At 36.6% G+C, this 25,279-nt stretch overlaps 1 protein-coding gene across 4 annotated transcripts in view; it reads left to right on the top strand.

The window, feature by feature from the left end:
• LOC101745606 (ETS-like protein pointed) overlaps positions 1–25,279 on the top strand; it is a 172,085-nt gene that overhangs the window by 103,110 nt on the left and 43,696 nt on the right. For 2 of the 4 annotated variants that reach the window (XM_012688951.4, XM_062676121.1), the window contains exons 2-3: positions 9,723–10,067; positions 20,258–20,374. In XM_012688951.4, coding sequence (XP_012544405.1) covers positions 10,025–10,067; positions 20,258–20,374 — 160 coding nt within the window. In that variant the 5' untranslated portion in view covers positions 9,723–10,024. The remainder of the gene's footprint in view (positions 1–9,722; positions 10,068–20,257; positions 20,375–25,279) is intronic. The other 2 variants (XM_012688950.4, XM_004924452.5) reach the window with 1 other exon arrangement.

Genomic DNA, 25,279 nt, shown 5'->3' with positions numbered 1-25,279 from the left:
TTTAACGTTTGCTTCAGGACGTAGGTACAGCTTCTATGACCGCTTATTTATAAAATACTTCACAAGAAAGATATAAACATGTTCTAACATGAGTTTTAGATTACCGTCAATTAGTTGAATTTTATGTTGCATCCAAGATACGTTTATATTCGGTCCGATATTTTTAACGTAACGTTAACATTCGTTTAATAGCCGCTTACGCCGGTGTGTCGCTTCCCTAACCCAATTTCTGGACTGGTGAAATGGAAATTTTGAACGAAATAGCTCACCGGTAACGGCATTAGTATTAATTCTCCCGTATTTTCAGTTTTTAGTGACAGATGAGTTTACGACTCTCGTATTTTTTTTGAATAAATGGTCACTTAAACATCACTTGACTGTATCCTGTTGATTACCTGTTTAAATACGCTGTTATGGCTCATTGATTGACTTATACAACTTTTATGGCAGACACTTGTTTTCTTGATTGTATTGATTTAGTACATATTAAAAATTATACATTTTTATCGCTTTTTATGGTGAATTCTATTGGAACATGCCATTGGGTAACGATGGAAAATTGAAGAATGTTAATAAATTGTTTTCGAAATCGTTTCATATATTGCAATGGGGGACACACATGCAGAGAATTGTTCTGTCTTCAGATATACAAAAACATATTAACTTCGTGAAATAGCGGCTCCGACACTGAACTTAACCTTACATTGACTGAATTAACATACAAAAGTACTGAAAATGCATCAATTTGAATGTCTAATGAAGTCGTTGTATGTTTTTTTTTTCCTAAACGAACTGTTCGCTTCGTCAATTTGAATTTTTATTCCCTGCCGTAAAAGTTAATTGTATTGAAGTCGTCTTATCTGAAATGAGACTGAATATGCGATGACACAGTTTTCAAGTGACAATGTCAAACGCTAAGATAGCAAGCCTTTTACATTCTGTCACATAAATAGACGCGAAATTCAGTTTTCGTTTGGGAGCCATTTTGTTCATTCATCGAACGATTACGTCCGCCTACGTATTGTAAACAATCATTAAATGTTTTATTAGGAACGAAGAGTTTTCCTCTAGAAGATTTTTCTAGCGGGAGGCGCGAGGCGCATGCGCGTGGGCGTTGGGAGGCGTTCGCCAATACATGCGACGCCGCCCCGCAACTCGCCTCTACGCGCCTCGACTTACACACTCAAATAACTACAAACCCACGAATAACATTTTTTTTGGCAAATCACACGACACTTGTTTAAAGAATCAACTTGAAACGAGTGAGCGGCCGGTAAGCTAACTCTCGCTGTGAACCTCTGCCAAATTGTTGCACGATGAGTTTTTTTGATGTCCTTCCAAACCTCACACGCTTTAGTACTACTAAGCTTCATCCAGAATAACCAAAACGTGGCTTTTACTCCTCGTTTAGAAATGTGAAAGCTATATATGAAATACTTTAACATATTTACAACAGTTTGTTTTTGAAACCAACGCTTGCTACCCCTTCGTTGTGTTTACCCAACGCTATGCAAAAAAAATATCTTTTTTTTCCCCACCTCTTCGCCGGTAGCTTAAGGGACTATTCCAGATACGGGTAGGTGAGCTCGCGGGCTCAACCTGAGAGAATTTGCTAACACTAGCCCTATCTAGAGCAATGCTTCGCAGAATCTAGCACCGGATCGGAATCGTGACCCACTGAGAAGAAGTATTATGTTCTAAAGTTTGACTACATCTCGACTTGCTTGACTTTGTCGTGCCCGCAGCAATACTAATATCCATCAGCAACTTACGATAAGTTCAGTGTGGCACTCGATTGATGACGTTAAGAAACAATTGAAAAAAGCACATTCAAATAATTACCACTCTTTTCAAATCAAATTACTAATTGAAATGATATTTTTACGTAATCACATTTATGTACGTGGTTTTTCTGAATTAAAATTTTTCTCACTGCTACAAATTAGGAAAACTAATTTAATTTTCTATCGATTACGACTAAAATTCGTAATTAATGGTCATTATTACCTGTAATGAATCTTGTTGAGAAACGCGGCACGAGTCAATAATTACCACGCAAAATGTTGCGACTGATTGCAATGCAATGTTAATTGATTCCATAAACTTATAGTACTTATCTAGAAAAGCTTAGCATACATTTATACGCCTTATTCAGAAGAATTCTAACCTTGTTTTTATTGTAGCGGTAAGTTTATAAAAGTATTTAAAAACTAAATGCATATGCTATATATATATATATATATATGCTATATATGCATATGCATATTACTGGTGGTGTGACTCTTGTGAATTCGCACGGGTAGGTATCACGACCCCACCTATTTTTGCCGTGAAGCAGTAATACGTTTCGGTTTGATGGGTGGGGCAGCCGTTGTAACTATGCTGAGACCTTAGAACTCATATCTCAAGGTGAGTGGCAGCATTTACGTTTTAGATGTAAATAGGCTCCAGTAACCACTTAACACCAGGTGGGCTGGAAGCTCATCCACACATCTAAAAAAGTCGACCCAGCTAGAACAAAACTATCGCAGATATTTGTCTAAGATTTCTTATCCTTTTATACCATCGCAAAACTCATGGAAGCAGCGTTGGGCGATGTAGATAGAGTATAATATGTTAGGTTAGGATAACACAAGTAATAATGTAAAAATACCAAAAAGTAGTATTCAATTTCACTTCAGCTATATGTAATCAATAAGTAAATGCTAAAAGTAACCTTACCAAGACCTAGCTGTTTCACAATTTTTATTTTAAGTAGTAGCATTTAGAATGACACATTTACATTGACAAAACTAGAATGATGCAACTACTCGTAATACGTATTGTATACATATACCATTACGGATTGGTCACCGATATCTTGACAAATATGGCAATTTTTGCGAGGTTTGAAAGATAGGACAACGGTTATATGATACAATTGAGGCTTCGACCTCACGTCTCAAAATACTTACTCACGAACCACTTAAAACTATGTCACCCACGAGCTCGTTCGCGTATTTATGCGATAAAATTTGAAAAACACCAAAAACATATCGGTTTACATGTTAAATAAAATATTAGTTTACATCTTATTATCTTATACCTTTAAACGAGCAATTCTTGTATATTAATATATATATAACCTGAATCTCGGAAACGGCTCCAACGATTTTCATAAAATTTAGTATACAGGGGATTTCGGGGGCGATAAATCGATCTAGCTACGATTTATTTTCAGAAAATGTTGTTTTATTCGTGTTTTCAATAATCAACTTTATGACTCTTCCCGACATCTATTGGCGAATAATAATACTATTTTTCATAATTGAGAGCAACTAACTGCTTTAAAGACACAATAACACTAAAGATATTTCAGCAGATGGCGTTGTTAAGCCACCCGAAGCCACTTAAAAATGCCTAAACGATCTTTGAATGTTTCATCATTTTATTAATATGTAATTCGTATTTAAAAATAATTTCTAAAAATGTATTTATCAAAAAAAAAAAACCGGTCATCGTCTAGTGTTAAATAAATTGTACTATTACATACAATGAGAACCGCTCTACGCATGACAGTGTTGCCAGACGACGAAGCGCTCCGTAACAACGTTTTAATTGAGCGGCCGGAGGTCAAATCACTTGTGGACCCGCGCGACCCAGCCTCGACACCGCTTCGACCGCTGCATTAATCAGGCCTCTGATAAAACGTATGAAAAGAAAAAATGAATTAGAAGAGGGATCCTTTAGATCTACTACGCAATACAACGTTGGTGTTAGACACTGTTGATAAGATATGACTTTTATATGATTTTTACTGGTGGTAGGACCTCTTGTGAGTCGGCACGGGTAGGTACCACCACCCTACCTATTTCTGCCGTGAAGCAGCAATGCGTTTCGGTTTGAAAGGCGGGGCAGCCGTTGTAACTATACTGAGACCTTCGAACTTATATCTCAAGTTGGGTGGCGCATTTACGTTGTAGAAGTCTATGGGTTCCAGCAACCACTTAACACCAGATGGGCTGTGAGCTCCTCCGACCATCTAAGCAATAAAAAAAAATCTATGGGCTACGGTAACTACTTAATCCCATAACTTTGTCACGGTCGCATTAATACAATAAATAAATATCTCCTTTGTCGTATCAATCTTGTCAGAGCGGTCGTGGTCATCATTCAGTATCATTGCTGTAGGCAGATGCTATACGCCTTACAAGCAATCGCCACATCTCTTAAATAAGTATAGGTAGTTTAAAAACTAAAAACGCTTAAATTATAAACCGATTTTTTATACTAGTCAGGTTATTAGAGCGAATATATAAAATTATTGTAATCGACAAATAGTTACGTCTTGAAGTGACTGAAAATTCCGTTCAAACGTTCCGCTACATACAATCAAACACAAACTAAGCTGATAAATGTTCGTTAACAAGTAATAAACATGGAAAGAGAATTTCGAACTCACACTAAAAATGTGCTATACCAAAAAGTTCAAGGTGTCGTTACTGCGTCTTTTTAAGAATTCCACTCTTACCATCCCAGCTCCTTTAGGAAACTCTTATACTGCCTACGGTCTCAAGCAGTGACAACAGGGTGCCAAGGAACTTTAACCGGTACTGCAACTCCGTCTCATTCCAGTACCATCTACCTCACTTGCCACACTGGTACCATCATACGAAACTGTACCTTTTTACAGGCTTTATATTAGCTTCACTTGTATGTATGTTTGTATGTTTGTAACTGACTCCTTTAGACGCGATTTTGACCCACTTTAAACGGCCAGATTTCATTCAAACTTTGTAGATTTATCGAGAACGGATGACAATTCAAAATTAAAAAAAGAATTGAAAAAAATATATTGAAAAAATTGAAAATCAACTAAAAAATGAAACTCCAAACTTTTTATTTCGTTAAAAAAATCGTTCAAAAATTTAAAATAATCAAACTTCTGACGCAATTATCAATATCTTGAAAGTGCTTAAATATCTCTCACGAGAATAAATTTACTAGCCCAGAACCTAATGCCAATAGTTTTTGACACGCTCGAAGCAAATAAAAACATTAACATGGATAATAACTCAAATTTTATCACTATTAGCTCATCAATTAGAAATGGGGAAAGGCTCGTAAGCGATAGTTTTAACAAAAGAGCGCGAGCTGAGCACGCTAATTCGCTTAAATATGATAATAGAGTCAAATATTTGTACGCCACTTATTATGTACATAACGCAAAATGTGTTATAACTTTGGTATACTCCATACCATTATTTATAGTTAAGGTTGACGACATTAGGACAAATTTCATAATAAATAATAAATAAATAAATATTTACTAACAATCACGCCACGTTAACTGGTCCCGTGGTAAGTTCGTAAAGAACTTGTGTTACAGGTAACAGATAACGGAAATAAATGTAATATTTTTATTATACACAAACATATATTTAATATACATCCATAACCCTGAAAAAGACATTTATATTTATCATACAAATATCTTCCCTTGGCGGGATTCGAACCCGCGACCCCCTTGTGTAGTGACCATGTCACTTACCACTACACCAGACGGCCGTTAAATAGCTATCAAATAGCTTTAAAATAATATTTCTCAGATCAGCTGCAGTTTTTTGAAGTTATACTTCTTTAGGCGCGTTATGAAAAATTGATGAGGGTGAAATTTTACGATGCGCGCGCACCGTGACACAAAATTAACAGAATGAAGTTGCCCACTAAATCGCTCATTACAATACGACCGACGTAACCTGGCGAGTCTGAATATAGCCGCTGGTGAACTTTCGCGCATGTACACTCGTAAAAAAAGTGTTATTAGCATTCTATTTTTATGACAAAATTATTATATTTAATAAAAATAAAGTATAACTTCTTACGCGCGTACATAAGTACACGCATCCTTTTTTTTTAATATGTACGTGCTTAACACAGCCCTACTGAACAGACACGCCGAATTGTTGTCCTCTCCGTTCTTGTTATACAAGCCGCATTGTTTCACATTGGCATCGCGTTGGACGTCACACGATTCGACGAAGCGTCCATTGTCGCAATGTTTGTTTGTCCGTGCAAAACCTCGCAAAATCTCGCGAGAAGTTTGAGCGAAATCAAAACAAGCATTGATACACGCCGCGGGAACGCGGTGCTACGCTTACTGAATAAGCGAATATCTCTGCTATGAAAGGTTTTTTTTAAACATACATTCAGAATTTCGATCACAGTTTTATAATATGTAACAAATTAAAATAAAATATTCATTTGAAAAAATGAGATAATAATATGACATATCACATATATCCAAAAAAAATCATAAATTACCATTATTGAGAATGAGAATAGTTTATTACATTTCTTTTTTTTTTTCATTTAAAATAGATTGAATTCATTGCTTATTAAATTCCCATTCGAAAGTTGTTCAACACGAGAGACCCCTGCAGTTTTCATAAATCCACTCAATTTAGACATATTGGTATTATTAATTTAGTTTATACAAAGAGATGCGGGTGTCCAGTGCCAGGGACTTGTCTTGACCCCCGTTGATCCCGTCCTGCAATTGATTTAACTCTAAGCGGTTAGTGCTCATCTCACTGATTCTAACAACTAATTTAAGACGCACGACATTCTCGACTGCATACTTCGTCAAGAACTTGTCAATTTATTAAATAATTAGTTGATTTTTCAACTGATTTTTCAACAAAGCATTTCATAAAATAAAATATGCGTAAACTAAATTCCCTCAAACAGTGGTGATGCTTTCAAGTTAATTTTACACTACGAAATATTTATAGACCTGATATTATAGAAGTATTCATCAAAAAGTTTCAATTGGAATAAAGCTAAGTATAATATGACAAAACGGTTACATCTCAGCTTCATTGAGCCGTGTGTGGGGACAAATTGGGCGCGACAATCGAGTTAGTTGACCCGCGACCCGGCCAATCTCGGCTCCTCAACGCGCGATTAACCACACAGATACACACATACATAATATGTACGTATATCCACAATTGAATACACTCCGTCGAACATAAATCATGCTACAATAGAGAGAATACTAAGCAAGATACTGAGCTTCAAAAGAAAAACGAACACGATAAGTTCAAACTTTATGAGCGCACCGACGTTTCGTCAGACAGAGAATTTTTTGCATAATTAATGTCCCTGTTTTTTAATGTCAATCTATGTTTTTCGACATGAAAACAAAACATTACCTGGAGCCACTGCGGTCATCCACAGTGCGTTTCCAGAGATCTTTTTTGCCACGTACCATCCGGCTATGGAATGAGCTCCCCTCCTCGGTGTTTCCCGAGCGCTATGACATGTCCTTCTTCAAACGAGGCTTGTGGAGAGTATTAAGCGGTAGGCAGCGGCTTGGCTCTGCCCCTGGCATTGCTGAAGTCCATGGGCGACGGTAACCACTCACCATCAGGTGGGCCGTATGCCCGTCTGCCTACAAAGGCAATAAAAAAAAAAAAAAAAAAACATTATTTCAAAAAAGTCTTTGATATTATCACGCTTAAGAGCCTCATGTATTTACTCTTTAAATAAAAAAAGAACTGTCAGATAATACTGGACATTTTATCATCGTGCTCAAACGAGCTTACCACTAAAATTGCTTGTATTAAATTTTAATATCAAAATGAAATATATTAGATAAAATACGATAATGTTGCACAGGACTTGTTTACAGCGAGCTCAATGCGAAGATCACACAATACGTCTGTGCTACAGTAAATTAAATGATCAGAGACTTTCAGCTGTGTAACACGTTTCAATAAAATCCGTGTCTTAAAATCCGATCGGGATATTTACGATTAGACGAAGCATTCATATTTACGATTGTTTTACAACATGTTTTACATTCGCGCAAAAGGCACATCAAAGCAATGCTTACTTCGTGTAAAATACCTTCGAATTTGACTTTTTATGTGAATAGAACTCTAAGAACAATCAAACAAGTCTTCTTTTCGAATTCATACATGTATTACCAGTTTGATTGCGTTTTATTTATCCATTGTGCTCCAATATTGACGTGACCGAATCAACTGGGCTCATTGAATACATTACATACAAAAGAACGCTACAGTACCGACTGCCAAGGGCTCCGATCATCGTTCCTAGTCAGTAAATTGAGTTTTACAGCCTTTGAATCAATAATGACTTGATAACTATCCACTTAAAATTCTAAAGCTTCGTTGTTGTAAACTCAAACGTCTTGTAGTCGTCATATAATTTAGTTTAATCTGTGGTAGTAATGGGATTAACGATTTTTGTCAAATAAATTGTTGCTAGTGTTAAATTTATTGGAGCTTTTAGTACGTCATGGTGTTTCGCTTTCCTTTTTTAAATTTTACAAATCGTGATGACGATCTTTGAGCACTTGTAGAGTCTTCGCACTTAGCTTTTAAGGATTATTTTCGTTCATTGGGTCAATTTAGCAATACATTTTGGAAATTCATATAAAATAGCACAAAGAAATAGTTTTGTAATTTTTTATTATGGCATGAGTATTTTCAGGCCGTGATACCGATCACGGAAGTGGGGGTAATAACATTTTTTTTTTAAATAGATAACTATTTTCCCTACAAAGGATATCTTTATGCAAACGTAGACCGTACAATGAACTGAACAAATATATAAACATAAAAAAGAACAAAGATAAAAGAGAACTATTAGCAAGAGAGATAACAATCTGAACCGTTCCGAGAACGAACGCAGATAACCGTGTGAAACATTAAAAAAGTTCATAAAATCAATTCATTAAAATGCATTCGAGAGTTTAATATTATTTCGAAAACCAATATTCTAAACAATAACCATTCCGAACCCTTCCCTTTATTGATTAAACGAAATTGAGATGTTTACTGGCTACTTAACCCTTGAACTGTTAACTAGGTATGGAGTAGGCATCGTTCCCTTCAATACGTGTTTGCTTCTCTGCTATTAAAAAGTATGTATGGGCTTTATTGAATTTGAATTAATGAGACACGCAAACACAGTTCAAACTATTGATGCCCTCATGTTAATTTGAAAGTGTACGTTTTAATATTCTCATTACGAAAAGTGTCAAGTGCTTATGACTACGTAAGCGTATTTTAAATCGACTCCGAGCCGCAAATAGTTATCCATAATTCCAAGAAACTCAAACAAGTTTAAGTAATGGTTACCTAGGCTAAATCATTTGTCATGGGACGGTCAAGTGAGGCTCGTCATAATTTATGACAGACTTAAAACCGTAATTTTGCATATCTCTCATTCCGCCCGAGGACCTTCGCAGATGTCTAATGAGTTTAGCTTAGCGTTAAATGGTCAGTAAAGATGCAAATTACACATACTAGAGAAGGTACTCTAAACGCACTTAGGCCGGTAAAGTAAGCGAAATTACCCGTTACGGCCTAGCGGACCGTGTGGGAACATCTCTATGCCTGCACGCAGCGGGGGTTAAACAAGGGGTGAGAAATGGAAGTGAGGGCGAGGGGAGGCGGGGGTGAGAACTCGAGGCAAGTGGGGTACCGGGCCGGAAGCGACTGTGTCGGATCGTACGTCCCGAGCGCACCTGTGGGAACATTTCCTAAAATTTAAATATCGCGTGCGTACACTCCGCCATCTTTTATTAAATTATGAATAACAAAACGAAGTCAGTATCGCGGCTATTTCTCAAACATAATGTCAGCCGTTCATCTCAAACGACAAAAACGTGGATTGTAAATTAAATAATAGTGTAAATTGTCAAACAGATGCTGCTACTACAAGAAAATCAATGTACTGTGATAAACGATGTATGATACGACTACGACGAACATTTTAAAAGTGACGTGATATAAGACATAAGCAAAATGAAAAACAGCGAGGAGTGTTTAGACTGATCAATGGACGTTGTGCCGAAACTGTGTGATATTTATTGATCTTATTTAAAAAATTAAGTTAGTTTAAACGAAACTGTAAATACATACAAAATAATATCGACGAGATAGTCGCTGGATGTGAACAGGACTTTAACCAGCGGCAAAACATAGTGGAGGCATCGGCTATCGCAGGCATGGGAATCAAAGTCATGATGAAAGCTTTCAATAAGCCAAAAGGTGAGTTTCTATAATAGTGTATTTTATACTTTCGAAGGCAGATGATTACCGGGATCACTCGTGTCCAAAAACACTTCTGAAGTTTCCTTGAAAAGGAACGGTTATAACGCTTTTTTTTTAACTATGCTGATAGCCTGGAGAGGCTATTTCAGCTTCACCCTAAAATGTAGGTGAGCTCACAGGGCTCAAACCAGCAGTGTTGCTAACACTGGCCCTGGCAAGAGCAGTGCTTCGCAGAATCTACTACTGGACCGAAAACGCGACCTACTGAGAAGATCCGGCGAGAAACTCAGTGGGCTGTGTCTATGGGTTAATGGCTATAACGCTCGGAAAAAAACGGGAAACGGAGTATTTGCATATGGTAAAAAAGTCGACTGTAGGTAAACGCGGATTTTTCAGGTGATAGGGACCAGCACTGAGGCGCTACAGCCCGCTGAGTTTCTCGTCGGATCTTCTTCGTTCGGATCTTAAAAAAACACAAGAAAAAGAGACGCTTTTTTTGTTATTTAATAACAATATTCTTGAATATGTTTGATACGCAATAATTCCCTAACGAATTTAATTTCGAAGTCTGTGTGCTTAGTGCGAGTTTCTTAACGTTCTCGATAGCGTGAAAGTTAACACAATTTTGTATGCAGTTCGAAAAACGCCCCAGCGGCAAAGGTTTTTTTTATTATTTTTTATTGCCTATGTGTGTGGACGAGCTCACAGCCCACCTGATGTTAAGTGGTTACTGGAACCCATAGACATCTACAACGTAAATGCGCCACCACCTTGAAATATAAGTTCTAAGGTCTCAGAATAGTTACAACGGCTGCCCCACCCTTCAAACCGAAACGCATTACTGCTTCACGGCAGAAATAAGCGGGGCGGTGGTACCTACCCGTGCGTACGCAAACGTACCTAAACGTACGCAAACGATCCCATTCCATACAAATTTGAGCTAACTTTTACGCTATCGAGAACGTTAAAAAACTCACACTAAGCACACTGAACGTATGGAAACGTAAAATACGCAACTCCGTAGCGCTCTCGGTTTCACGTGCACTTGCCCTCGATATGAACGCGCCGTGACCAAAAGAAATACACGTACGAAAACGTTTATTTACTCAATTATTGTGTATCATACTTGCAAGGTATTGAATTTCCGATTCGTTTTCACACATGAGCTATTAACGCTTGACACAACGATACACATAGTTTACCAACACGTTACGCAGCCGCAGCATTATGTATGCTGTATATAATTAAGTTGATTATTGCTGCAAAAAAAATATTGTTTTACAGGTTTTCTTACGCTGCTTATAGCTGCAGTGTGTGATATTCAAATAGATTGGTTAAATGACAAAAACAAATTAATCAATACGTTTATTTACGAGTACTTCAATAATAATACAATATGGTTCAGCTGTTAGCAAAACCCACCTCTCCTGGCTGAGCCTTTACTCGCCCACCTGTCCTGGTGAAACTGGAAAGGCCTCCGGGCCACCAGTACCATACTTCAATCATAAACAAAACCAATGTGGTTTCATTTTTGCTTGAAATACTTACATGCTTCAAATTGGCCTTTTCAAATGTACATAAGTTTCATGAATACCATCATCTCGTTATTATTACATCGTCACGCCGAGCAGATGTCATAAACTGTTTCCTAACATCAATTTTCTCTGAAGATGATCTTCATGTTTTGAAACATCGCGTGTCCGGTGGCGGACCTAGGGCGCGTTGTTGTGCAATCGCGACGGACCATTACCGTAATTATGACTGACTCCTCGCGCATGCTCTGATGATCTTGAAAGTAAAGACCTTGAAATGTGCGTGCTTGTAACTCGAACGCTCGATACATTGTTTGTATACATACAAACGGAATATTGAAAATGTGGAGCTTAGTATGTACTGCAATCAAAATTACTTACATTCAAATCTGTTAACGAAATTTAAAACGGTCGCACCAAGAACATCGTTTCACGGTTAGGACGCAATATTCTAAACATCCCAGACATCCGCGTATTCGAAACATCTAAATTGACTCTTATTACCCTCTTCCGGTACTAGGTGTCCCAGTGTTTAATCTATTAACTCGCTTGCTTGTTTAGTGTCGTTAGCGTCGCGTCAAAAGCTGAAAGACTACCACCCTGAATCAAACAATTTCTAGACAAACAACGCGCACTCACCGACCGGACGGCGGACGTGTCACCTCCGAGCTAACGAGTTAAAAAATGCTGCCGGTCAAAACCAGTAGCCCGGTATCGTATTTGAATAGTCTCTCTCATAAGACGGACAATGGTGCTATCAATGAGGCAACAAACAACGGATTTACGACTCAACACATTCTTGTGGCCATAAAAAGGCATAACAATTTACGGACGCAACAAAGAAACAGTGGCATCTAGTACGTCGGGAGCTAATAGAGCACCGAGGAGCGCGCATACGCGGGGGCGTCCATTCACGCCGCTGATTGGCTCATCCGGTGCTCGCTCAATGAGATGATGCGCCCGCGCACCACCGCACCGCGCCGCGCCGCCGTCATTGAGCAAAGGTCTCTCGCCTACGTTCACGAACCGACACGTATCTCGATCTATTACAATATATCACCATTACTTCGAATGCATTAAAACCAATTTTTTTTATTACTTAAGTGCGTGGACGAGCTCACAGCCCACCTGGTGTTAAGTGGTTACTGGAGCCCATAGACATCTACAATGTAAATGCACAACCCACCTTGAAATATAAGTTCTAAGGTTTCAGTATAGTTACAACGGCTGCCCCACTCTTCAAACCGAAACGCATTACTGCTTCACGGCAGAAATAGGCAGGGCGGTGGTACCTACCCGTGCGGACCCACTAGAGGTCCTACCACCAGTAAAAATCTCCGCTCTACCTACCAAAATCATGACCTTAAAATGCTTTTCTACTTTACTTCTACTACTAAATTTCCTCAACAATATAACTATTTCGAAAAAATACAAAATGGCACACGTAATACGATACGTGGTACACTTAATACGCAAAACGTTCATTTTCCGCGTCAGTGCCACAGGACCGTTTGTAAAATAACATTTTTACCGCATTATGGGAGAACCCTCCTCCACGCTTCAGTGAAGGAAAGGGTGACATAGGTAGATAGATAGGCAAATCGAGCGTTTTCAAAAACACATTTAAAATAATGTTTTCGCTTAGCTTACTATAAATCTAAAGATTTTTCTGGAAGCTTAGTCACTGTAAAGTGTTCTCATATAAAATTAAATAATGAACTTCTGTAAACACGATCAGTAGATTTCATTACATACTCAGATGCTTACAACATAAATAAATTATTATTTTATTGTTCTTACGTAAAAAGATGATTAATAAAAATAACTAAGGATTACCAGCGCAGACAACGATCAAAGCAGTCTCTAAATAATTATTATTGGTAATATTATCTAGAGTAATTATGTGCAATAAAAGACGTACATTTGAATGCGAAACTGCGCACGCGCCGTTTACGTCACGCCAACCAAGTTCAAACGAACAATGGACGAGGTAAAAATGGTGCGAGCTTTTGTTCTGGTTCGCCATTGTGGCTCGCCAGTCTGTTGCCATATTCATTGACTGTTCTAGAAGAGATGCACCACCTTTTGTTAACAGTGTGAATAATGAGTCTTTATCTCTATCAGTCGAAAAATTTTAGCAACTTGATTAAGCGTCCGGTACTGACATTGATTTCGAATTAAATTCATAATATCTATTGATATTAATATCAGACGTCGCTAACCAGTCAACGGCGACCCATAGTCCAAATTATGAGAGCATTGAAGTATTCGTAGCCCTAAATTTCAGTACCATTTGTTACCATTATTCAACCTGGGCATTTTATATTCTAAACGAGTACGGGTTGTTCCACATAACTTTGTACTTAAGGCTTGTTCACGAAAAACTTCAACTTCCACGATGAAGAACATTATCAATACCATAAGTTTTCTTAATTTCTGTTCATCAGAATTAATGGGGACCACATTAATATGTACCACATTCATGTCTATTTCTTCCAAGAACTACCATGTACATATTTCGATTTAAAGATTTGTTATTCCCTTAATATCAAAACATTGACCTCGTGTGTCAAAAGGGAGACGATATTAACGTCTAATATGCGTATACACCTTAATTGCTTCTATGTATATAACCTAAAAATTTGGAAAACTTTGAACTTGTTTACCTATCAACACTAAAAAGCATACTCTTCTGGATCCGTAGATGCTATAAATAAATACCAAATCACCTTAGCAAGTGAAAATCGTTTTCATTTTATTAAAAACAAAGTGTTACCGTGCACAATCAAGCAACAACAACTTAAGCGATTACACTAATTTAATTTTTATGGTCCGAATAAACGAATAGTCGCAACAAGTGACGGTTAAAATATTCCCCCATAGAATAAATAACCCCTGTCCGCCACCTGTTACCGCGAAACCTTCGAATAACCATTAACATAAAGGATATACGTACTGGAATTCTGTATGAGACGCTCATGCTTTTTTTTCAAGTTTACCTGGAATCGGATAACATATAAGCGATTTTTAAGGCTTCATTCAACGTGTCTATTTATGAATATAGCGTATTGTTTTGTATTCATTAGGCTTTCTCAGAAAACGTTAGACAATATCAAACTCTTTTGTTATGGTTAACACAAAGTTTACGATTATTTTTAGAGATAGCACGCTTAAACTTGTATGAGTACAAAGAAGGGATTCTATGAAGTCCAGCTCAGAAAGCAAGAAAACATTTTTTAGTTATTGATTTTAAAACTCAGCGGTCTTTATATCTAAAATAATCTAATGCAACGTATTTTGGTCACTGCTATTCACCATTTTTACGTATTCTCAACCACATATGAATATTCGTGCTCACATTCGCGTTGGCATATAAAAATAAGAAATTTTCCTGTTCGTGAACAATATTTGCTTGTAGCATTGTTATTTTATCAATTCCGTTTCCAATTAATATCGTGCGGTTACAAAATGTTTTTATTCTCGATACAGTAGGTTGATGTATGATCCGGTGCTCTTTAAAATTAAAATAAATATAAGTTTAAAAAAAAACTAACAAAATACGCTTTTATAGAACATCCAACTAAAAAATAGAAAATAAATTTGAATTAAAAATAGTGTAAGAAAAAATGATTTTATTGAATAAAAGCGTGGGGCGTGTCCTGAAAACAGGATATTAACAAAATAACCCTTCTTTTCATATATGTTCATAAAACATTTATAACTCACTATTTTTTATTCAAATTTATTTTCTGTTTTTGAATTGGATTTTTTATAAAAGCGTATTTTGTTAGTTTTTTTAAACTATTATTTATTTTTCATTTTTTAGTTGAATTTCAATTTTTTCAATATGTATTTTTAATATTGAATTGTCATCGGTCCTTAATAAGTATACCAAATTTCGAGTTAATCCGACGTTTGAAGGGGGTCAAAATCATGTTCAATTAATCCGTTACATATGTACTAACATACATACGTCTGAAGCTAATAAAAGCGTATTAAAAAAACAATACAACGTCGAGAATAATTATGGTAAATTCGTATTCCGATTTATTAGTTAAGTGATGAAAGACCGAGGTGTCCTCGCGTTATTTGGCCACGGCTGTGGCAGGCCGGGCGCATCTCCGGTCCTTTGTGCCGTTATCTACGCCATTCACGATTCGACCCGCAGCGACGGTGGTTCACTTACACCCTCATTCAAATTCTACAATACCTTTTAGCACCTCGATGACCTGTAAGATCCCAGCAAGACCAATTGTCTCTTTGAAATTTAGCTTTTTTTTATTGCTTATATAGGTGGACGAGCTCACAGCCCAGCTGATGTTAAGTGGATACTGGAGCCCATAGACATCTACAACGCAAATGCGCCATCCACCTTGAGGCATAAGTTCTACGGTCTCAGTATGGTTAGAACGGCTGCACCACCCTTCAAACCGAAACGCATACTGCCTCACGGCAGAAAATAGGTAGAACGGTAGTACCAACCCGTGCGGACTCACAAGAGGTCACTGGTGGTAGGACCTCTTGAGTACGCACGAGTAGGTACCACCGCCCTGCCTATTTCTTCGTGAAGCAGTAATGCGTTTCGCTTTGAAGGGTAGGGCAGCCGTTGTAACTATACTGAGACCTTAGAACTTATATCTCAAGGTGGGTGGCGCATTTACGCTGTAGATGTCTATGGGCTCCGGTAACCACTGAACACCAGGTGGGCCGTGAGCTCGTCTACAAACCTAAGCAATAAAAAAAATCTACGATTTATATATGCGTAAGTAGTAGTTATTTAAATTGATTTCGTAAAACACGATAAAGGGCATATTCATATTAGAACGTTTTTATTGCCATTTACACGGACCAATCGAAAACGAGCGCTCCAATCAATAGTAATTGTCCAGCCAATAAACAAATAGGCTTATCTGTCTCGTAACCAGATATACTTTACAAAGTACTTCGTAATATTACAAGCTGTGACTAATTTTAACGTGACTTCGTAATGGTCGTTCGGGGCGATACGTAACATGAATATACGGAATTAGCTCTCGTTATTCGTAGAGAATGCGTTTACGAAATGTCAAATGTCATAATTAGTTCTCTTAGCGCACAACGGATGGGATCCATCGGAAACCTTACGGGACAATTAAACAAAATCACTCCGCATTAATTGCTTTAATTACGGAAACGGAAGCCTTGCCTCCGCCAGTTTGGTTTTTATTTGTTTTATTTCGTAAATGCCATAGCGAGTTTTAATGTCAAGCATGACAGCTATTTGCAAGCACTTGTTTCATTAACATGGTTTTTATTTATTAATTGCTTAGATAGGTGGGCGAGCTTGCGGCCCACTTCGTGTTACGTGGTCGCCAGAGCCCATAGACATCAACAACGTCTGCTGCTTGAGACACAGGTTTTATCACCTAGTTCAAGCACAGATGTAAATTATGATTGTGTTTTTACTTCTATATTAACAAAAAATAAAAAAAATAAAAATAAACTATCCTTAAAGTTTCAAACTCTTTGGTGTAGTTTGAAGTTGAATAAATAAAAATAATAGAAAAAAAATATTTCAAAAGTACAAGTGGTTATGTACATATCTATATTAAAGTTTTATTGCATAAAATCTTATGGGCATCAGTACATTATACAATAAGTTGCCTATAGATAAGTACTATAACACAATCAAAAATATCTTGCAGTTATCAAACTACAGTTTTAGAAAAAAAAAAAACTCATTCAGCACCTAATTTCAGACAATACTTCGTAAACATATGTATAAAGCATCTGTGTTAATTTAAGTAGGTATCTACTTTAATTTCATTCACCAGTAATTCTGTTTGCCCTACATTTATGACAATTTTAAACACAAAAGAGCAACAAAATTGAAAAATGTGACCAATAATAAATAGACAAATTTCTCAATTGTTTCAAATGTGTACATCAACATTGGTCTCTGCAAAGACTATATTACACGCACAAGTTAGTGTGCATTGTATATTTTTATTTAAGGAAACAATTGATACTAGGTCAAATTTGAATGATTTTTCTCTGCCTTATCTCATGTTTCAAAAACGGTGTATTGTTCTACTAGCAGCCCACATAAGCCACAACACATTGCGACTCAATACTTTTCCTTCGCCATTTTTTTGGCCCCTCGGGCAGTGGTCGCGATCATATTTATAATTCCGTACTACGGTACTATACCTTCTGACTTATACGAACGCTATCGTTCTGTAGAGGCAGGTGCAGATTTATTATAAATGAGTATACGATTTATTCATCAAGGTTAAAACTTATAAATTGTGTTTTAATAGGTATTTGTTCGTCCGACAGAGTTGTGCACTCAACATAAGACTTAGCAAACATAATTGAACTCAAGCTTAATACCCAGCTTCCTTTTTAATTTAAGTAATTTCGAATCGATTATAGACCAACGAAAACCCTCATGTTTGAGTGGAAAATGTTAAAACTATGTATTCAAATTGACTGACTTCATACTGACATGGGCCTTTGACTGCTTGGCAAAGGGTTATGGATTCGATTGCCATATCGGGTAAATAACATAGTTAGGTTTCGATGGCATAGGGAATATCAGCTTAAAGCCATTTGACAGAGAAAGATTCGTTCCCGATTATTTATTTGTTTAATTTTATGAGAAACTATTTTATTAAACCAAACCATAACCATTTATTTTTATTGTTAAGCAATTCAATAACAATAGGTATTTCTGTTTTTTGATCAACTATAATGCAATTACGATAAACAAAAGTAATTTGTTTTCTGTCTTCATTTCATTCCAGTTTGTAAATTCTTGCATTCATTGACGCGATATATAAAAATGAAAGAAAACGAAAAATACGTTTTGTAAAATGATTGTAACATATTACGATACGTCGGTAATCTGAAATGAAATCCTTTATGACATTTATTAATTACATAGAAGAATATTGTTTAATAAATAAAATAAACAAGGAATCTAATGAATAAAAAGCAAAGGGAGCTGGTAGATATACCTATCAATGCTAACGAAGCCTTTAGTTAGAAATTTTATCTGTTAAATTTGTATCAATCTTAACTGGACCATCTTCAGATCAGATCACTAAAATAAACTATTTAAAACACATCGCGTTGTATTTATCTGAATAAGTGAGCGCTCAGGCCCTAACGGGTCGATAAGTAACCAAGTCAATTATTTCCAATCAAATAGTGGGAATGAACGTAGTGAATCAAGTGCATCTGCGCACAATGCATAGTTTAAGTAAATTACTAATGAATCCTCGCAATTTACTGCCGCGTGGCACAATGAACTCAAATTATCTATATTTTTATTTAAAATAAAAACAGATTTGACAAGAACTCTCTTCGTTTTCCAAACAAACCACAAAGCATCACCCCAAAATAAGCAAGCACTTAGAATCTTCATTAACTTTCTAGTAGTTAAATGAAAATGAGCTTCTCATCTACCGCCAATCAAAACATATGAATCTGATTGAAACCCCAAAAAAAAAAGATATAAGCAAAGAAAAATTTAAATTATATCAGAACGAACAGCTAGAGCAGATCAGAAGCGAACCGGGCACCGACCGTGGGAGAGGTGCACAAATCTCCGCATCTCAGAACAGGTCGGCAGGTGTGCGAGGACCACTCACACTCACGCTCTCGCCTCACTCACACCGCGGCACTTATGAATGAAACCAGTACATCTACACAGCACACACTGACGCCAGAGAAAGTACACAGGCTCACAGCACCGATGCCGATCGTTTATCTCTGATTTATTTTATTTGAAACTAGCCAGCCCCAAAAGCTAACAATTAATTTGTTCTCCAGTGCCCAGTGTACATGCTATAGATAAAGTAATTAATACAAATGATAACGATCTTTGATGGGACTTGCGCTATGGATGGCCAATAAAACGATCAGAGATTTCTTGAAAGTTCCTCGTAAGGTACGGTATATCCTATATTAAGATAATTAGCTGTGACAAGATTCACTATTAGTGTTACAATGAAAGTGACGTTTTCGTTTTTTTTTGCGTATGAAATTGATCATACGGTCCACTTGATGCTCCAAGCCAAGGTACAATCAAACGGCTCCTTACCACTATGGAGCAATATTCCACGCGAGGCCAAACTTGCGATTTGTAAAGCAATTAGTTTTTGTCCAAGCGTAAAGTACCGCTTTACTCTGTTGACATCTCCCAACATTTCAATGTGTTTAGTGCGAGTTTCTTAACGTTCTCGATAGCGTAAAAGTTAACTTAAATTTGTATGCAGTTAGAACAGCGCCCCTAACGGCAAACGTAGGCAAACGTTCCAAATCCATAAAATTTTAGTCAACTTTTACGCTATCAGGCATCGCTAGGCACACAAAACCCGTCTTAGGTTTACTTTTCGTGTGGTTTTCACTAAATCGACCATGCATAATCTTGAGAATATAATATGCTTCAATTGTTTTGCGACCAAAATTTTATCGACTTTTCTTCCGGACGAGTAATGTCACGTAGCTAAACAAAAAGAATTTTTAAAATCGCACTTTGAAATGATAATTAGGTATGTTTAACAACGAATACGATTTTACAATTTAAATTTTAAATGCGCAATTGTTGAATGATAAAATATGTTAATATTAACGAAAAAAACTTCATACAATTCTGTATGTTTGTTACAGACATCCCATCGCAGGTGCCGCCACTGACCCCGGGCACCAACAAGAAGATGGCCGAGGCGCTGAAGGCCACCTTCGCCTCCTGGGAGAAGGAGCAGCTGCGCCTCGGCGTGCCAAAAGGTAAATAACATAAGCCACTTACATTTTTGATTCTTAAACATTTCCAAATTATCTTCCACCTTGTGCTGACAAGAAAAATTTAAAACTTCTTCATTTTCATTCATGAAAATCGACGAAAACAAAAAATAGGTAATTTTCATTTTAGAATATTCAAATGAATGAGTCGATCGGAACATCACAATAGCTGTCAAACTTCACGTAGTACATATTACAAAATGACAATATTATTTATTTCGGTGATATAAAAACGGGCCGGTTCGGTTACTGGTTACACTCAGAATCGTGTACACGGCAATATTTCATTCAGAACTATTCGATACTTTAATGGGCAATAAGAAAGGAATCTCATAAACATTCAACTTCAATCGAACGTTTAAAACTAGGCAACCATTTTAGTCGGTTTATTACTACGCCACGGCGGTTTTTTTGTTTATATGTTTCGTCACCTCTTTATTGGACATATTATTGCCCATTTTTGTTGCTGATCAATCGTACGCGCTTCTTTATAATACGGCAATGCCGTTGTATCTCGATATACACGCAACTGCCGGATCTGTTGTCAAAGCTGGGTACTGTTCTAACTGCTACTATGCACTTAAGCATAACTATGTGAGAATTATATAGAAAACTCGGCTAGTTTTGGATGGTTAAGACATTCTTTTTTTTTCTACCTATGCTGATAGCCTTGAGAGGCTATTTCAGCTTCTCCTTGACGTGTAGGTGAGCTCACGGGGCTCAAACCCGGAGTGTTGCTGGCCCTAGTAAGAGCAATGCTTCGCAGAATCTACCACCGAATCGGAAACGCGACTCACTAAGAAGATCCAGCGAGAAACTCAGTGTGCTGTGTCTATGGGTTAATTCACTCGTCGAGCCACCGAGGACGGTGACCGTTGTTTGAGGTACCTAAAAGCACCGTTAATAGATCAGGAGGATCCGTAATGACGTGCTTAGTTAGACATCGACTTTTTACAACAAGAAGACATACGCGACATTCGATTGCCGAATTCCCTTAATAATTTCTAATTCATTATTTTGGTAGCTAAGCGAAACCCAGCACGATTGCGGTATCGTCGGAACTCAGCTAACATCGTGCTACGACAGAGCCTAACCGACAGAGGCGCATTGACGCCATTACATACTTACCAACCAGTCTTCTTGAAGAGCGGTGCCTCCGTCTTAAGAACTGTCATTCGTTTTCGTTTGCTAACGTCAAGAGAAGATTTCTAAATCGTTCTAAGACAACAAATGTAATTGGTGTACTCAATATTTCTCTTAGCTCGATCACCCTATTCGCCCCTACGATGTCTGACGATGGTGTTAATAATTGTGGCTTCTCCGACATATATTTTCTAACATTCGCGTATGCGTACGGTTATCCTAGTCAACTAAATCAGACGCATCTTAACTGATAAATGATTCCTCGATAATTTATTAATTAATTATTAAACAACAGACAAATACTTATTATTTCAACGTGTAGCCCAACCAGTATGCAGGAACACTTTTTGCCTCGTTCATTACACGGATAGTGGTTACAAGCAAAAACTGTTAGTGTACACTGCTCAGGCGCATATACAAGGTGCAATTTGCATATGGTAATGAATGGGGCGCGTTGAGCGACCGCCACTGCGATACACGGCTTTTGTCGACCTGTTAGTGTTGAAATGTTTTTATTTTTATTGCTTTAAAATCTCGTTCTACCATCAGTACTAGAAAGGCAAGAATACATAAGTAACCGGGAACAAACACGGTAATCTGACCCTAAACTAGTATCCATTCGTGTATAAGTTTTAAATAAAATATTAAAATAAAATATTCAGACACAGATAAATCAGATAAAACCATTTATTTCATTCGCAATTGCTGCCGGTCATCGTTTTCGTCGAACCCGTCGCTTGCGACGAAGGGCTCGACGAGTAAATTAGCCCTCAGACACAGCCCACTGAGTTTCTCACCGGATCTTCTCAGTGGGTCGCGTTTCCGATCTGGTGGTAGATTCTGCGAAGCACGGCTCCTGCTAGAGTTCGTGTTAGCAAAGTCGTCAGGTTTGAGCCCCGTGAGCTCACCTACTAGTTAAGGTTACGCTGATATAGCCTCTCAAGGCTCTCAGCTTAGGTAGGCAAAAAAAAAAGAAGCAATTGCTGTATGTTGAACGAGTTCATCTAGGAAAACGCGCGATGCTCGTTGTAAGCTGCCGCTTATACGATACCCTAAACGAATTAAAACATAATTATGCAAGTGTATATTTAGAATCGTTATATTAAGCAATGCTAAGATCACAGTTGAATCGTGAGTCGTACAGGTGACGAGTTCGTCGGCCGAACACAGCGGAAGTGCGTGCGTCTGTGGCGCGTCTATTCGCACTTCCGGCGCCCCTGCACGCTTACACTAAATCACATGTTGCACTCATATGAATTTGTTAACATTACTTCATACGTATATACACGGGACATACGATTTTGTGCGTAAATATAACGTTCTAGTTTCGGATTTTGTCCGAAACAACATATTTTAGTTAAATAATTATGACGACTTGGTCTATCCCATATAACGTACGTAGACCAGAGGTCGGCAACCTTTCGAGTCGCAAGAGCCAAAAATCACAATTTACAAAATTTCAAAGTTTATAAAGAGCCACAAAATATTTTATTGCCAACAATAAATTGTACTTGCATAAATATTTTTTTTGTTAAAAAAAACGAATCTAATTATTCATAAGAAAAATATATATTTATTCTTATATAAGTAGTGTTTTCTAAAATAAATTAGTTAATGTATATATATGGTATTATTAGATAATCACTTATTATTTAATGAAAACCATTAAACATTTACTTACAATAATGGGCTGAGAGATAGAAATGGTGCCCAATCCTAGTTAGTAGATTTAGAACAATTTTGAAATGTTTTTTTTTTTTGTAAAGTGAATAATATTTGCCTATGTAACTAAAGAGGTTGTCGACCCCCGACGTAGACTATATAATTTGATCTATCTGATAATTTGGCTTGGTGTCGTATACTTAAGTTTATTCGTCGTCCCAAATTAACGGCCCAATTGCACTACATGTAAATTACAATGCTTATTTCCCTCATTTTTACGGTTCAGTTCTTGAACCAGGCTTTGATATTTTATTGACAATTCATTATTTTATACTACTATGATAAAAATTCGAAAAAGTTTTCGTAAAGATACTAAAACGATACCTTCAATACATTATAAATAAAATCACCATAATATGTTTAAAATGACATGTTTTAAATCCAATTCTTATTCATTAGATTGAAGTTAAAGACTCCATTCGAGGCTCGAAAACATCGTGTTGCTTAAATTATTTTGTTATCGCATGTCTATAATTTATACGTTTGGCAGTAAATAAAGATTAAGCAAGTAAAAACAGACTGGATTCGCTTTATTGTTCAACATAATAAACCGGGTCATTAAACCAAATTTGATAAAGCTTGAACATGAAAAACTAAGACGTGCCCTTTTCAATTCAAAACATGTCTTTACGTAATGATATTTGTGTAAGAAATAAACGACGGCCATTAATTATGAGATCTTAAATTTGGAAGCGTTTATGTAATCTTAATCTTTCTGTACTGTAGTCTAAACTTTAAGTCGTGTTTTAAGCTATGTTTCTAACAATTAATTCATTTTTATTGTCTGTCTATATCAGCGGTCGGGGAACCGGCGTAAATTACCCCAAATGGGGTAAAATGAAATTTTGGGGGGTAAAAATTAAACTTTTGTGAGTAAAAAGTATATATTGAAGTGAAACTTCTTTAGAATCGTTCTGATTTCAAACTCGATGAAACGAAATGAAATGAAACGAAAAAATATTTTTTTTTTTTCCAATATTATCTTGGGTGCTATAATATAGCATATATATAAAAAGTGAATTACTTTTTTTTGTTCTTCGCCATAGGGTAATATCAACTTACACAAAAATATTTTGGGGTAATAATTAAAAAAGTTCCCCGACTTATATCTTATATCTTTGATGGTATATTCATTTTATACGTTCCAATACAGCTCAAATTATACTGAACCTAGAATTCGATGAATATTTCTTCACTGTTTCATGTTCGAATATGTTTGATTAAATTTAGAAAATGTTATTTTTCTCCCAATATATTATCTCATCTGCCTATGATGGGACATATGAGCACAAGATCGGTTCGAATCGGATCGATTTTATTACACGATGTTTTCCCTTCATGATGTCACATATATAACACAAAAAAAATGATTAAAACATATTCAGAGCTTCACAACGAATGTTGTCTTCGCGTATTTCACTCCTGACGAAAGACTCGCATTTCCAAAACAAAAGACTAAGAAAAAAAAAACCAAATATTAACATACGCAACGTAAACAGCGGCTGTCGTTACAGCGTATCTATATTCGAGATCAGTTGGACATAAAATGAATCCAGTAGTTAACAATGAGGAGATAACTGGAAGACTCCGCCGAGATGTAGCGTGTTATCTGTACATCGGTTGTTAATGAAATTGGTCCATTAACATAAGAGTTCATGCTTTGTTCTCAGTACTGTTATATACATACGCAATTTAAATCAGTTTCTTAAACATTTAATTTTATTAAACTATCCATGAGCTGATGTACTTTAGCTTAGTTTAAACATTCTATTTTTTTATATATATATTTCAAACACGAGTGAATATTGGATTAATCAATTTTAAAATGTTAGGCCGTGAAACATAACGTAACTAACTAGTTTTCTAATTAAAACATCAATACTGTTTTTATTTTTACTCTTTTTAGTAAACCTTTTAGATAAACGTCAAATAAACGTCTGAAAGATACTGTTAATTCTTTCTGTATTTTTTAAATTTCGATTAATAGTTTTATAGAAAACTAGCTGACCCGGCAAACGTTGTGTT

This window comes from Bombyx mori, chromosome 25 (assembly GCF_030269925.1).
Source record: "Bombyx mori chromosome 25, ASM3026992v2".
NCBI lineage: Eukaryota > Metazoa > Arthropoda > Insecta > Lepidoptera > Bombycidae > Bombyx > Bombyx mori.
This window is presented reverse-complemented; position numbering and strand designations above follow the sequence as displayed.